General features: G+C 35.7%; 2 protein-coding genes across 6 annotated transcripts; both read left to right on the forward strand.

Annotated features, from left to right (window-relative positions):
* Positions 1 to 503: 503 nt before the first annotated feature.
* Positions 504 to 1,181, forward strand: LOC120172303. Its single transcript, XM_039179789.1, has one exon. It carries the CDS (start codon positions 504 to 506, stop codon positions 1,179 to 1,181), a length of 678 nt encoding a protein of 225 aa, XP_039035720.1.
* Positions 1,182 to 7,318: 6,137 nt separating this feature from the next.
* Positions 7,319 to 12,014, forward strand: LOC120172369 (serine/arginine-rich-splicing factor SR34-like). Of its 5 annotated transcripts, none has more exons than XM_039179839.1 (15): positions 7,319 to 7,420; positions 7,503 to 7,607; positions 8,244 to 8,309; positions 8,398 to 8,472; positions 8,576 to 8,684; positions 8,774 to 8,820; positions 8,926 to 8,983; positions 9,136 to 9,185; positions 9,296 to 9,352; positions 9,518 to 9,633; positions 9,711 to 9,806; positions 11,330 to 11,363; positions 11,560 to 11,591; positions 11,673 to 11,735; positions 11,821 to 12,014. In XM_039179839.1, exons 2-15 carry the CDS (start codon positions 7,521 to 7,523, stop codon positions 11,822 to 11,824), a joined length of 894 nt encoding a protein of 297 aa, XP_039035770.1. In that variant the 5' UTR covers positions 7,319 to 7,420; positions 7,503 to 7,520; the 3' UTR covers positions 11,825 to 12,014. The 5 variants fall into 5 exon arrangements, 4 of the variants coding, with proteins under 4 accessions (XP_039035770.1, XP_039035771.1, XP_039035767.1 ...); XM_039179840.1 differs by having other exon boundaries at positions 7,320 to 7,420; positions 9,711 to 9,764; XM_039179836.1 differs by having other exon boundaries at positions 7,323 to 7,420; positions 11,560 to 11,735.
* The last annotated feature ends 49 nt before the right edge of the window (positions 12,015 to 12,063 follow it).

A 12,063-nucleotide genomic window follows, 5' to 3' on the forward strand; every position in this document is an offset into this window, starting at 1 on the left:
TGTGTTGTTAATAAATAAAAAAAGTTTTGAATGCATATTATCTTAGGTAAACTAACAAAAATATAAACAGAAGGCTTAGGATTTAAAATGACTTTAAATTACTTCAAATACTACATGCATATTTTATCATTTTCATTTAGTTTATTACAAAATGAAATTAAACAGAATGTTTAATAATTATATTGATGTCGTTGGTAGTTTACTGATATAATAATTAATTTTATTGATGCGAAGATAAATATGAAATGATGATGTGAATATAATGTGATAAATAGATTTAATTAATTATTTTATATTATATTGTTAATAAATTTGAGGTAAATATAATTTAATATTTATTTAAAGATTTTCAATCTGATGGATACTTACATCTTTATATAAGTGGTGTTTGAACTTGAGACTCCAATACATATGTAAAATTTGATTTTATAAAATAAAATACATCCCAACCATATCCTTCAATGGTGATTGCCTGGATACGGTTTCCGGGACTTCCGGAATAAATGTACCATGAGAAGATCCTTAATAGTATTGGAAATCTCGTCGAAAAAGTCGCTAAAATTGATTTCCACAAAGGGACGAGCAATAGGCGATGCTATGCGAGGGTGGCGGTCTATGTGGACCTGAAGGCTCCTCTCGTGTCTCGAGTCTACATTGGTAACCGACTACAAAATGTTGAGTATGAAAATTTGCCAACCATTTGCTTTGCTTGTGGCAGGTTCGGGCATCTCCAAGACGCTTGCAATCACAATGGCAAGCCGCAAGCTCCAACTGACACGAACGCTCCTCCAGGGAACAACGAGCCGTCAAGTTCGACTGGCAATCCTATCTCGAACCCTGCTATTAACGAATCCAACCCAGAGGAGGCGGCTTACGGCCCGTGGATGGTGGTGGAGAGAAGACGCCGACGGACGCAAGGGAAGGATAATCCGAAAAAGGAAACTGCAGAGAATCCCAGAGAATCCGGCACAAGATTTGCAAATTCAAGTGTGAACAGAAATAATAATGGTAAGAGCAGCGGCCAAGATGGAGCTATCACTGGAGGAAATAAGACCGGTATTAATGCGCCAGCAGTTGCCAAAGTTGTGAATAATAAGGAGAGTATAGCTAAGGAGCCGGCCGTTGCTACAATAAAAGTCAACGCTCTGCCACGTGGCGCATCAGCAGCAACTCTCAAGTAGACGTATACAAAAAATCCGAATATCTGATTTTGCGAAAAAATATCCGAAACCGGATTTGGGAAAAACTGATTTTCTTTTAACCGGATCGGATTTTTTTAAACCGGTTATTTTAACCGATTTGGAAAAAAAAAACCTAGACCGGTTTTTTTACCGGATAAAAAATCGGTTAAAAAACCGGTTTTTATCTGAAAAAAACCGGTCTGTGTTTAAAAAACTAGCCGTTAATATAGCCGTTGGGGGGGGGGGGGTTGTGACCGTTCTTGACCGTTTTTTTCTTTAAAAAATTACTATTTTACCACCCTAAACATGTATAAATAGGTTGGGGATGTACTTGGTTGATTACAACTTTCTCAAATCTTATTACACAATACCTAAACATCTCTCAAATCTTATTTTTGTAATTTTTTGTTCATCGTGAGTAACACGGTTGAATCTTCCGTCGGGAGAAACATTGAAGTCGTGAGAGTGATCGAACACACTCGAAACAAAGATATTTGGGATAACTACGATTTATGTGAGATGTCAAATGGCTCGAGGATGGCGCGTTGTAAACTTTGTCTAAAGTTAATTGCATCGGAAGGAAACACAACGTTGAAGAACCATTTGACAAAATCATGCAAGACACTTCGCTCAAGATCGGATCCTAGTAAATCGAATCTTACACCGCAAGGTGGTGTTTTTGTTTACGACAACGAAAAATTACGAGAAGCGTTTACAAAGTTCGTGATTACAAAAGCATTGACGTTCGACCACTTTGATGATGAAGATTTCACGACAACAATTCAACAACTAATGCAACCACGTTATACTCAAATAAATCGTACTACCCTTAGAAGAGATGCTATAAAAATGTGGCGTACGACGAGGGAAAAAATGATTTTAGGATACCAAGAACACCGTTATGGTGTGTCGCTTACATGTGACGTTTGGAGTTCCCCTCATAATACCAGAAATTCTTTTTTAGCCGTTACGTCACATTGGTTAGATCAAAATAATTGGCAAATGATGAAAAGAACAATCGCGCTTGAATTATTCGGTGAGCCGCATACTGGTGCTAATTTATTTACACTTTTAAAAAGGGTAATTTGTCTTTATAAATTAGAAAATAAAATTTTTTCTATATCATTTGATAATGCATCGAATAATACAAACGCGGTTTCAAGATTGAAAATATTACTTTCACCGATTTTAGACGGTGCGTTTTTTCATACCCGTTGTGTTGCACACATAATTAATTTATCCGTGTAAGCCGGTTTGGAGGTTATTGAGCCGATTAGATTAGAATTTAAAGCAATGATAAAATCGGTTCTTTGTAACAACAACAAAAGATTAAATGATTATAAACGATTTTGTAAGTCCGTTAATAAAAAAACTTTGGGTCATAATTTGGATTGTCCAACTCGTTGGAACTCAACTTGGATGATGATGCATACTGCCTTAAGGCAAAGGGAAACATTGCAAACATTTCACGATCGGCTTTTCGAGAGGGGTCATGTCCCAAACATTTATCCGGATTCGAGTTGGGAAACTATAGCCAAAATAACTGATTTGCTTGGGGTTTTAAAAAATGCAACAACTTTTTTATCTGGTGTTTATTACCCTACTAGCCCGTTGGTTCTTAATCAAATATTTTTGTTGGCTACCCGACTAAATGACTTTGAATTTGAAACCGAAGTTTTTCAAGAAATTGGCTTTGCAATGAAGGAAAAACTTTTAAAATATTTTAAGGAGATTCCCTCCATTTTTACTTGTGTCTCCGCTTTAAACCCAACGTTAAATGTTGGCAGGGTTGAAACACTAATTGAACAAATTGCGTTTGTTTTTAATCTAACCGATGATGAACCCAACTTTGTCCAAAACTAAATAAATTATTTTAACAAATGTTTTCGAGACATGTTTGCAATTTATTTAACTAAATACGGATCAAGTAGTGTAATACACGATCAAATGAGAATGAATGTGGAATCATCTAGTAGACGTCCAAGTAACATAAATTTGAATCTTTTTAACACTCTTGTAAATTCCCAATCTAAACGATCACGTACTACCACCCCAAGTAGCGAGTTGGGAAATTACATGTCACGCAATTTTCTATCAAAAATGACATTTGAAGAGTTTGAAAGTTTGGATATTTTGGCTTGGTGGAAAGAAAAGAAAGCACAATTTCCGATTCTAGCCGCCATGGCCCGTGATTTACTAACCGTCCAAGCTTCTACGGTAGCTTCGGAATTCGCTTTTTCTGTTAGTGGCAGGGTTATATCGCAACGGAGATCAAGACTAAGTCACGAGTCGGTGGAAGTATGCATTTGTTTAAAGGATTATTTGGATGGAGCGGCTCGTAAGCAACATACCACCACCCTAGAAGATGCAATTGATGCCGATTTGGAAGTAAACTTACACATTGAAGAAGTCGAACTTGGAATATCCCCTCCAAACGAAGAAGGCGAAGATGATGAAGAAGAGATGGCAATGTAGTTTATTTTTAAACTTTATTTCAATTATCGAACTTGAAGTTTTTAAGTATTTGAATTTATCGAACTTGAAAGTTTTTAAGTATTTGAATTTATCAAACTTGGAAGTATTTAAGTATTTCAATTATCGTAAACTTTGTTGCAATTGATGACGATGTAATTTTAATAATATTAAAATCAGTTTTTTTATAACCGATTTTTTAAAAAACCGTTTTTTTAAAACCGAAACCGGTTACACCGGTTAGGATATCCAGCCCTCCAAACCGATTAGAAACTGAACCGGTTATTTTATAAACCGGTTTTTTTTCTATGGGAAAAAACCGGATCGAATAAAAACCGATCCGGATCGGATTGAAATCCGACTTTTGTGCAACCCTACTCCCAAGGCTCGTCTGTTTTTCAAAATATTCACGTAATGCATGAGTACACGGTTTCAAAGATCGTGATTTTTTTTAAAATTTTACATAATTTATCTTAAAACATACTAAAAATAATTATAATTATAATTAATCATTTTAATAATTTTTAAAATGTTTTCTAAGCGAAATTGACATATATATATATATATATATATATAGTTTAACAAAGAAAACAAAACAAAAACATAAACAATATAGATTATTTGATTTTTTACACTTTTCTAAGTAGGTATTTATTTATTTTAAAATATCATAATATAAGGCCTAAAATAAAATAGTTCATAATATTAAAATATAAAATTAAAATGACTAAAATATAATAAAGTAAAACATAGAGATCAGAATAAAATAATAACAGTGAGTAGATTATATAAATAAAAACAGTGACCAAATTAAAAGAAAATAAAATTATCACAGCTAATTTCGAAGTAAAAATATAAATGAGTGATTAAAATAAAAACTAATGAAACTAGAGCATCATATTCAAAATAATTAAAAAAATAGGAAGGGGTGACTATTTCATAAAAAGGTGCATAAATGTTAGGGACCTAAGAAGGATTAATCCTAAAACTTTTTAATAAACACTTCAGCAAAATAATAAGGTAAATTATCATGATCAGACCCTATGATCCAGATTAAAATTCATAATAGTCCAAACTCAATGATAAAAATACAAATATGCGACTAAAATATGGGGGACTTAAATGAAATTAATCCAAAAATAAATTAATATAACCTAAAACAATACCCGTGTATTTCATCTTTTCTATTTCTCTCCCTTTCCATCTCACGAACGACGGTCAGCATGGAGGCTCCAAGCCTCTCGATCGTCGGCCACCGTTATTAACAGTAATAGCGTCCCGTTATCGGCGCTATTCACCGTTACCCATTAGATTGCGGACGCGATTGACCGATTTTGGCGTGAATCCGCTGTCCACCGTTATTTTCCAATATTTCGGTTTCGGACGGTGACACTACCGCGAAATAACGGACGATATTACGTTTTCGTCCCGCTATTTTAAACCCTGCATGAGGAAGTTAACCCCATGACACGTGCCCACCCAGCTACAAGCAAAGAGCCGAGGCAGTCACCGGGAGCTCCTCACATGTCAGGTTCCACATTGAGACCGCTGGTTCAAAACACGGTAAATCTTAATGGAACTGAGTTCGCTTCGAGCCATAATCCTATTTTTGATAGCTCCACAGGATTGTCGGCTCAGCTAAGCCCTACGTCGTTGAACCCGAAGAAGCACTCGGCTATCTTATTTCGGGAATGCCAGCTCCTAAATGATGGAAGTCGGGCTCAAGCTCCCCGGAATCAAAGTATTCGATTGGTGATAAAATCAAAGGATCGTCCTTATCCCTATGTCATTCGCAACAAAGGGCTGAAGGTTAAGAACAAACTTACTGGAAAATCTACTATTACAGATAAAATGCAAGAATTATCCCAGAATTTCGAGCTTCAAGTCGGTCCTAGATCTGATGTTTTGGTTTTTCCTACCGATAATAATGGTACGAACCAGTAGAGGTATGACTTCTCCCCTTAATTTTGTTATGGATTTTTCTCTTTTTACGTAGAATTGTCAAGCGTGTGGCGGGAGTAAATTCCCGAAAGTTTTTTAGGATTATATGCAAGATTATAATCCGAGCATGGTGGCCATTATGGAGCCCCGTATTAGCGGCCATAAAGCGGACCACCAGGTTATTTCAAAGCTGGATTTCCACAATTCCTTTCGTGTGGAAGCGATTGGCTTGTCCGGGGGAATATGGCTTCTCAGGAAAGATTCCATATCGGTTGAGGTTCTGGCGGTGCATCCTCAGTTATTCACTCTAAAGTTTCGTTTAATAACTCTCCTACTACTATTCTAGTTACGGCCGTGTATGGTAGCCCAGAGAGGGCCAAGCGTACGAGGCTTTGGTAGGACCTTGCCATGTGCCCGAAGCCGAATAATACTCCCTGAAATCCCTTAAGGATGTTCCCTCTTTTTTTTCTACCTCTGGCTGACCCGCTAACGTTACCATTTTAGGTACTCAAACATCAACGAAGTTAACACGTGTCACAATATGGTTATTTTAAAAATTTTATTTAAAATTTAAAAAATAAAATTATATATATACTTTTAAAGAGGAACATAAACATTTTAAAATAACCCTAAAACTTTAAAAACCTTAATTTCAACCCATAAACTCACGCTGACCGTTACTCTTTGTCGTCGATAAAGCTCCATCTGACCTCACCTCCCCCCGACAACTAAAATCCCCATGAAATCGTGACCGATCAATGAACGATCAACGACGAATCGATGTTTTATATCCCGCAAACCCTTAGATGAACATAACAATCCCATGCGATCTTGACGGTCAATCAATGATAACTTATGACTAGGAGGATGACATGAGCCACATCGGCGGCGGTGGTCATAGTCGAAAAAGGCGATGACAGGGGTTAAGGATAGGATTTGGGGTTTAAGAATTTTGAGTTTTTTTTTTTATAATTTAAGAGAAATTATGTTTTTTATAAATATAATAATATTTTAAAAAAGTAAATTTCAAAATCACCAGATTGTGACATGTGTCACTTAACGGAAAAATTAACGGTGTTGATGATTCGAACACCTAAAATGGTAACGCTTGTAACGTTAGGCAACTGGATGAATAAAAAATAGATTAAGCACCTATTATGAGAATTTAAGTATAATTTGGACACTTGTTTTTATATTATGCCTAAAAAAATTCAACATCATACCATTAATATATAAAATTTATCTTTAAAACATTACGAAATATATGGGAAATTAAACGGGAAAGTCTAAGAAACAGTAATCTAATTTAAGGATAAAATACAACGAAAATCGATGCAATAAAAATATAATAAAAATATAATGTTTTAGGTTGATCTTAAAATATTATATAATTTTTAATATTTTCGGTTGAATTTAAGAAATTTTTTATGACATTTTCAATTATATCTATTTTTATCGATTTTTAATCTTAAATTAAATGTCTGCCAAAATTAAACTGAAAAACTAAAAATAATGAAACTATGGACTTAAAATTTTACCAGTTGGAAACTATATAAGCTGACAAAATCAGTTGGGGAAACTCAATGAGTGTACGTCAGCATTTTCCCTCTACAAATACAGCTGGACAGATCTATTAAAAATGAGGTCGGACGCCATTGATTGCAAGCTCACAACAACTTCTGTATACGCACTACATACTAACTTTACCTCACCCAAATATTTTTCTTATTTTCATCGCCCAGCCTTCACCTCTCTCAAATTTCAAAACCCTAAACAATCTCGTTTCCGAAGACATCCATCTCAGAAAAGAAACATTAACCTCGCAGGTAAACCCTAAATCAATGCATCCTTCCTTAAATATTTAAAATCTAAAGGCCTTCTCTAGAAATTTCCTTTTGTACTTTTCAGGGAAGAGAGAGAAGAAAAATGAGTAGCCGTTCGAGCAGAACTCTCTATGTTGGGAATCTTCCTGGAGATGTTCGCGAGAGGGAAGTGGAAGATTTGTTTTACAAGGTTATACTTGGGAAAGCTCTAGCTTTCCTTTTATTTTAATTTTTGTTGTAATCATATAATTAGGTATTTATTATTTTAGGTTAAATGGAACTTTGTCTTCTGAGAGAAAAAACGCTAAATTTTTATGTTTAATCGTGAAATACATTTTTAGGAGTAGATTTGGCGCAAACAAGTTGTCTTTTATATGAACTTTGAAGTTAACGATGCAAAATTTGAAGATTTATGTTTTGGATTCTATGCTTAGGATTAGATTTTTTGGGAATATTGAAATTTTAAGATATTAAACTGTGAAGACTGCCAACTCAGGTATGCTAATATCAATGAGGGTAGAAGGCTGCAAGTAATGACAACTAATCAACAAATTTCAAACTTAATTGTGGCTAGCAATATATAAGGAAAACCCAGATGTAGCTGTACTTGGACCATGCTTCTCTCGTGTTTTACATACATGCTTCTTTGAGTATACTTGTGAAACAAAAGTTGGCTCTTTTAAATTTATGGAGTGGAACCACAGTTGTTTCTTTTATTGAGTTTGTCTTGCTTGATATGGGTTTCATTGAATCTCATGATATGCCTTTCTTAGATTAGTAAGTTTTCTGTAAGCTTGAAATTTTTTACATTTTGCTTTCATTGCAGTATGGTTCCATAGTACATATTGACCTGAAGATTCCACCAAGACCTCCAGGTTATGCTTTTGTTGAGGTGAGTTGAGGTGCTAATGTTTTGGTGGGGCGTGGGGGTTGTTTCTGGGTTTTTTGTGTCTTGACATGATGTTACTTCTTTTTCCTAGTTTGAAGAGGCTCGAGATGCTGAAGATGCTATTCGTGGTCGTGATGGCTATGATTTTGGAGGACAGAGTTTGCGGGTTATTTCCTTTTCTTTCTTGTTCAGGTTTTGTTTTGCATTTAGTCACTGTGTCATGAACTTGGCATTTTGAGCTTTATTCTCATCTTATGAATTAATTGCAGGTTGAACTTGCACATGGTGGTCGTGGGCGTTCATCTTCAGATCGTCACAGCAGTTATGGAGGTGGGCGTGGGCGTGGGCGTGGACCTGCCAAACGTTCTGAATATCGTGGTTTGTTATCTTTTTATGCTTGCTTTTTTGTGTGCTATATGTTTTAGGCTACTCATGTTATTTCTTTAATGGATTGCTTTGGTGTACAGTGTTAATCACTGGATTGCCATCTTCAGCTTCATGGCAGGATCTTAAGGTAAAAGCTGATTTTGCTAAATTTGTCAACCTTCAAATCCAAAAAAAAGAGAGTAACCCATAATATAAGACATTGAAACAAATATTTGTCGTGTGTTTAACTCAGGATCACATGCGTCGAGCCGGGGATGTTTGTTTTTCCCAAGTTTTCCGTGATGGTGGTGGTAAGACATTGTATTTGATGTTCATAGTCGTAGGCTGGTCCTTTAGCTTTTATGTGTAATTTTATTTAAAACTAGTCTTTTCTGTTTTCTCAAATGAAAGTTAAACCACTTTATAAAATACTTACTGATAAAATTGTTTCTTGGTTTATCAGGGACAACGGGAATTGTGGATTACACCAATTATGATGACATGAAGTATGCTGTAAGTAACCTACCTTCGACTCTGTTTAGTGTGGAAGACCTTGTCATAACTTAGTTAACGCCACTGAGTAAATATGATCATGTACAAAATTTCCTGGTCTCTTTTTGCAGATCAAGAAACTTGACGACTCTGAATTTCGGAATGCCTTTTCTCGGGCTTATGTTCGGGTACATGATCTTAACTTAGTCTTTGAGAAACTGAAGGAATCTTATTCAATTTTCCAACTAACATATAAGATTCTAAAGCTTAGTTTATGTGTTTACCTTTTTAATGCTATTTCCCCTTTACTGTTGTGATTTTCAATTTTTATTACTAAAGCTTTTTATCTTTAGGTTAAGGAATATGATTCTAAGAGAGATTCCTCTAGAAGTCCCAGTCGTGGTCGTTCTCTCTCAAGAAGCCAAAGCCATAGTCGCAGTCGCTCTCGTGGTCGGAGCACTAGCCGCAGGTTTTTCTTATTCTTTGCTATGTGAAATTTTATTTGTGGCTAAGCAGTTGCTTGCTAACCTTGCAATTGTTATGCAGCAAATCTCCTAGAACCAAACCTTCACGCAAGTCACCTGCAAAGTCAAGATCAAGGTCTCGTTCCTCCCCTGCATCAAGGTCTCGTTCTTTTTCAGGGTATACTTGCTTCCCCCTTTTCGTTGAATAATTTTTTTTGCCGTACTGAGGATAATGGTATCTGACATTGTTCCTGGTTGTTTTTGGTTTTTACTGATGATAATCTCCTCAACTAGCTTTGCAGTCCAGCTCATCGATAATATTTCAGTTTTTTGTAAACTAATGTTTCAGATTTATTGACCCTGCAATGGACTTTTTGTCTGCATTTGAATATTTCTTTAAAATGAAGCCTCTTCTTTAGATAAGTATACGGTCTGGGCTTCAAGGTTACAGTACTTTTGGATTCTGAAATGAAAATGGAAGTTGCAATGCAATAATGGCGGCTTCCTTAGGAAGCGGAAGTGCTGAAGGCACTCATTTTGAAGAAGGAATATTTAGTTAGCTAACATGGAATTTTTTGTTTGCTGTACATTATTGTTGCATCCTGTCTTTATACTTGTTCACTGTCAAAATTTTTTGTATCCACTTGCCCCTTAAACATATAGGAAATATGTTGTTTAGAAATAGAGCATAGTACACACTCCAAATTAACTGTGAACACCGATTTTATTTGAGAACTTAAATTTTGAATTTTTGAATCAAATGTCAATTGGTTATTACTTCGTACACTTAGTTTCTTGTGTAAGGTAAAGGAATGTGTTTGTGTGCTACTTCGTTCATGGGGCTACTTGGGCTATCAATGTTAAGATAAAATTTTGAATCAACTTCTGTCGTGGCTGTGAAGCGTGAATTTATGCTTTTGGCTTGCATGCTTTCCTTGTCATGGAAGATGATTTGTCTGTGAGACTTGGTGAGGATTGTATCCCAGCTATTGAACTACATTTTCTTTCTTTTGTCATGAAAATTGCCTTGCTTGTATTTTAGATATGGATATATGCTGCAAACTGGGGATTGGATATTGGGATCTAGTGGTGATATGTTTCAAATTGCATGAAACTCGTATGGTTGCAGAAGTATGGTGTTTTTTAGATGGGCAGCTTAAAATCACTCCTGTCCCTTGTCTAATATACATAGCATCATACATGCCCATGGGTGCTAGATTTGTAACTAAGGAATCAGCTGGATTTATTTTCAAGGAATTGCAATAGTAGAGCTGGATTTCAGTGTAAATGCACTGGGATTTGCAAGTCATCACTTTGAGCAGTAGAACATTTCACTTTCATTTTCAGCTCCAGATATTGCCAAGCTAATAGGACATGCTATGTGGATTGACTATGGAATTCGGTGGCACAGGAGCTTGCTCATTCTATATCCACTGGTGTCGAAATATTGGAATTTAAATTTTGAGGATTTTATTTTGCGAGATTAGGTTTTATTCCTTGTGTGGGCAGGTTTCCGAGATGGCCTTGTACTTATTCTTTGTTTCCTTATTTAACTGCCATAGATCTGTGCATTCTCCTTTTTATTCCTTTTGAATGTGGTGATTCTGACGTGGAAGGGGCATCAAGGCTCTTGGACATAAAAGTTGTTAAAAAAGGAACATGTTGATTTTTAAACTTGGGTTCTTTCTGGAACTTTTGCAGATCTCGATCAAGATCAAGATCTCCGTTGCCTTCTGTAAGTTATTTTTTGCATATTTTTAGTAAAAAGTTCGAAATTGAAGTTGCCTATTTTTAAAGCTTTGGGAGAACAGGTTTCTGTTCTGTCCAATCGGCAGTTTTTTAAATTTAATCTAATCTAACTCGGTTGTTAGTCTCTCCTTTTGATTGACTACTGTTATATTTTGTTATATATATTACATTACTCTGAGCAGCGCGGAAAAGGAAGGAGCAAGAGTCCTAAAAGGCGCAGTGTTAGCGGGAGTCCTAAAAGACACAGTGTTAGCAAGAGTCCTAAAAGACGGAGTGTTAGCAAGAGTCCTAAAAGACGGAGTGTTAGCAGGAGTCCAAGTGGGAGTAGAAGCAGGAGTAGGAGCAAGAGTTTATCAAGGTGTGTAAATATATATATATATTTGTATTTTTGTGACCAATGCTTTGCCGTCCATTTATCTTCATGTTTGTTTTTTGTTTGACAGGTAAGTTACCATGCAGAGCTGACGTGTGACCTTAAGCTGATGGAAAATCCTATGAAACTTAAAGCAGTGGGGGGGCAAGAACTTATTGAAAGTGTACCAATCATTCTGGATTTCATGGCCGAAGTTTGCTGTTATTTGAATCATTTTACTATTGTTTTTTAACTCCATTGCTACGTGGATTGTCTAAAAGATTATTATATATAATGAAAACTATTTTCAAGAAGCAAAAAAACACTTAAGCTC

The sequence above is a fragment of the Hibiscus syriacus genome, unplaced genomic scaffold (genome assembly GCF_006381635.1).
Source record: "Hibiscus syriacus cultivar Baekdansim isolate YM2019G1 unplaced genomic scaffold, ASM638163v2 tig00111848_pilon, whole genome shotgun sequence".
NCBI lineage: Eukaryota > Viridiplantae > Streptophyta > Magnoliopsida > Malvales > Malvaceae > Hibiscus > Hibiscus syriacus.

Excerpts from the sequence above, each read along its gene's own strand:
- LOC120172303 (XM_039179789.1), top strand. The coding sequence starts at position 504 with ATGTACCATGAGAAGATCCTTAATAGTATTGGAAATCTCGTCGAAAAA.
- LOC120172369 (XM_039179836.1), top strand. The coding sequence starts at position 7,521 with ATGAGTAGCCGTTCGAGCAGAACTCTCTATGTTGGGAATCTTCCTGGA. Across the intron at positions 7,608-8,243 it reads TGGAAGATTTGTTTTACAAG|TATGGTTCCATAGTACATAT; the intron begins GTTATACTTGGG and ends CTTTCATTGCAG. Across the intron at positions 9,807-11,329 it reads AGGTCTCGTTCTTTTTCAGG|ATCTCGATCAAGATCAAGAT; the intron begins GTATACTTGCTT and ends GAACTTTTGCAG.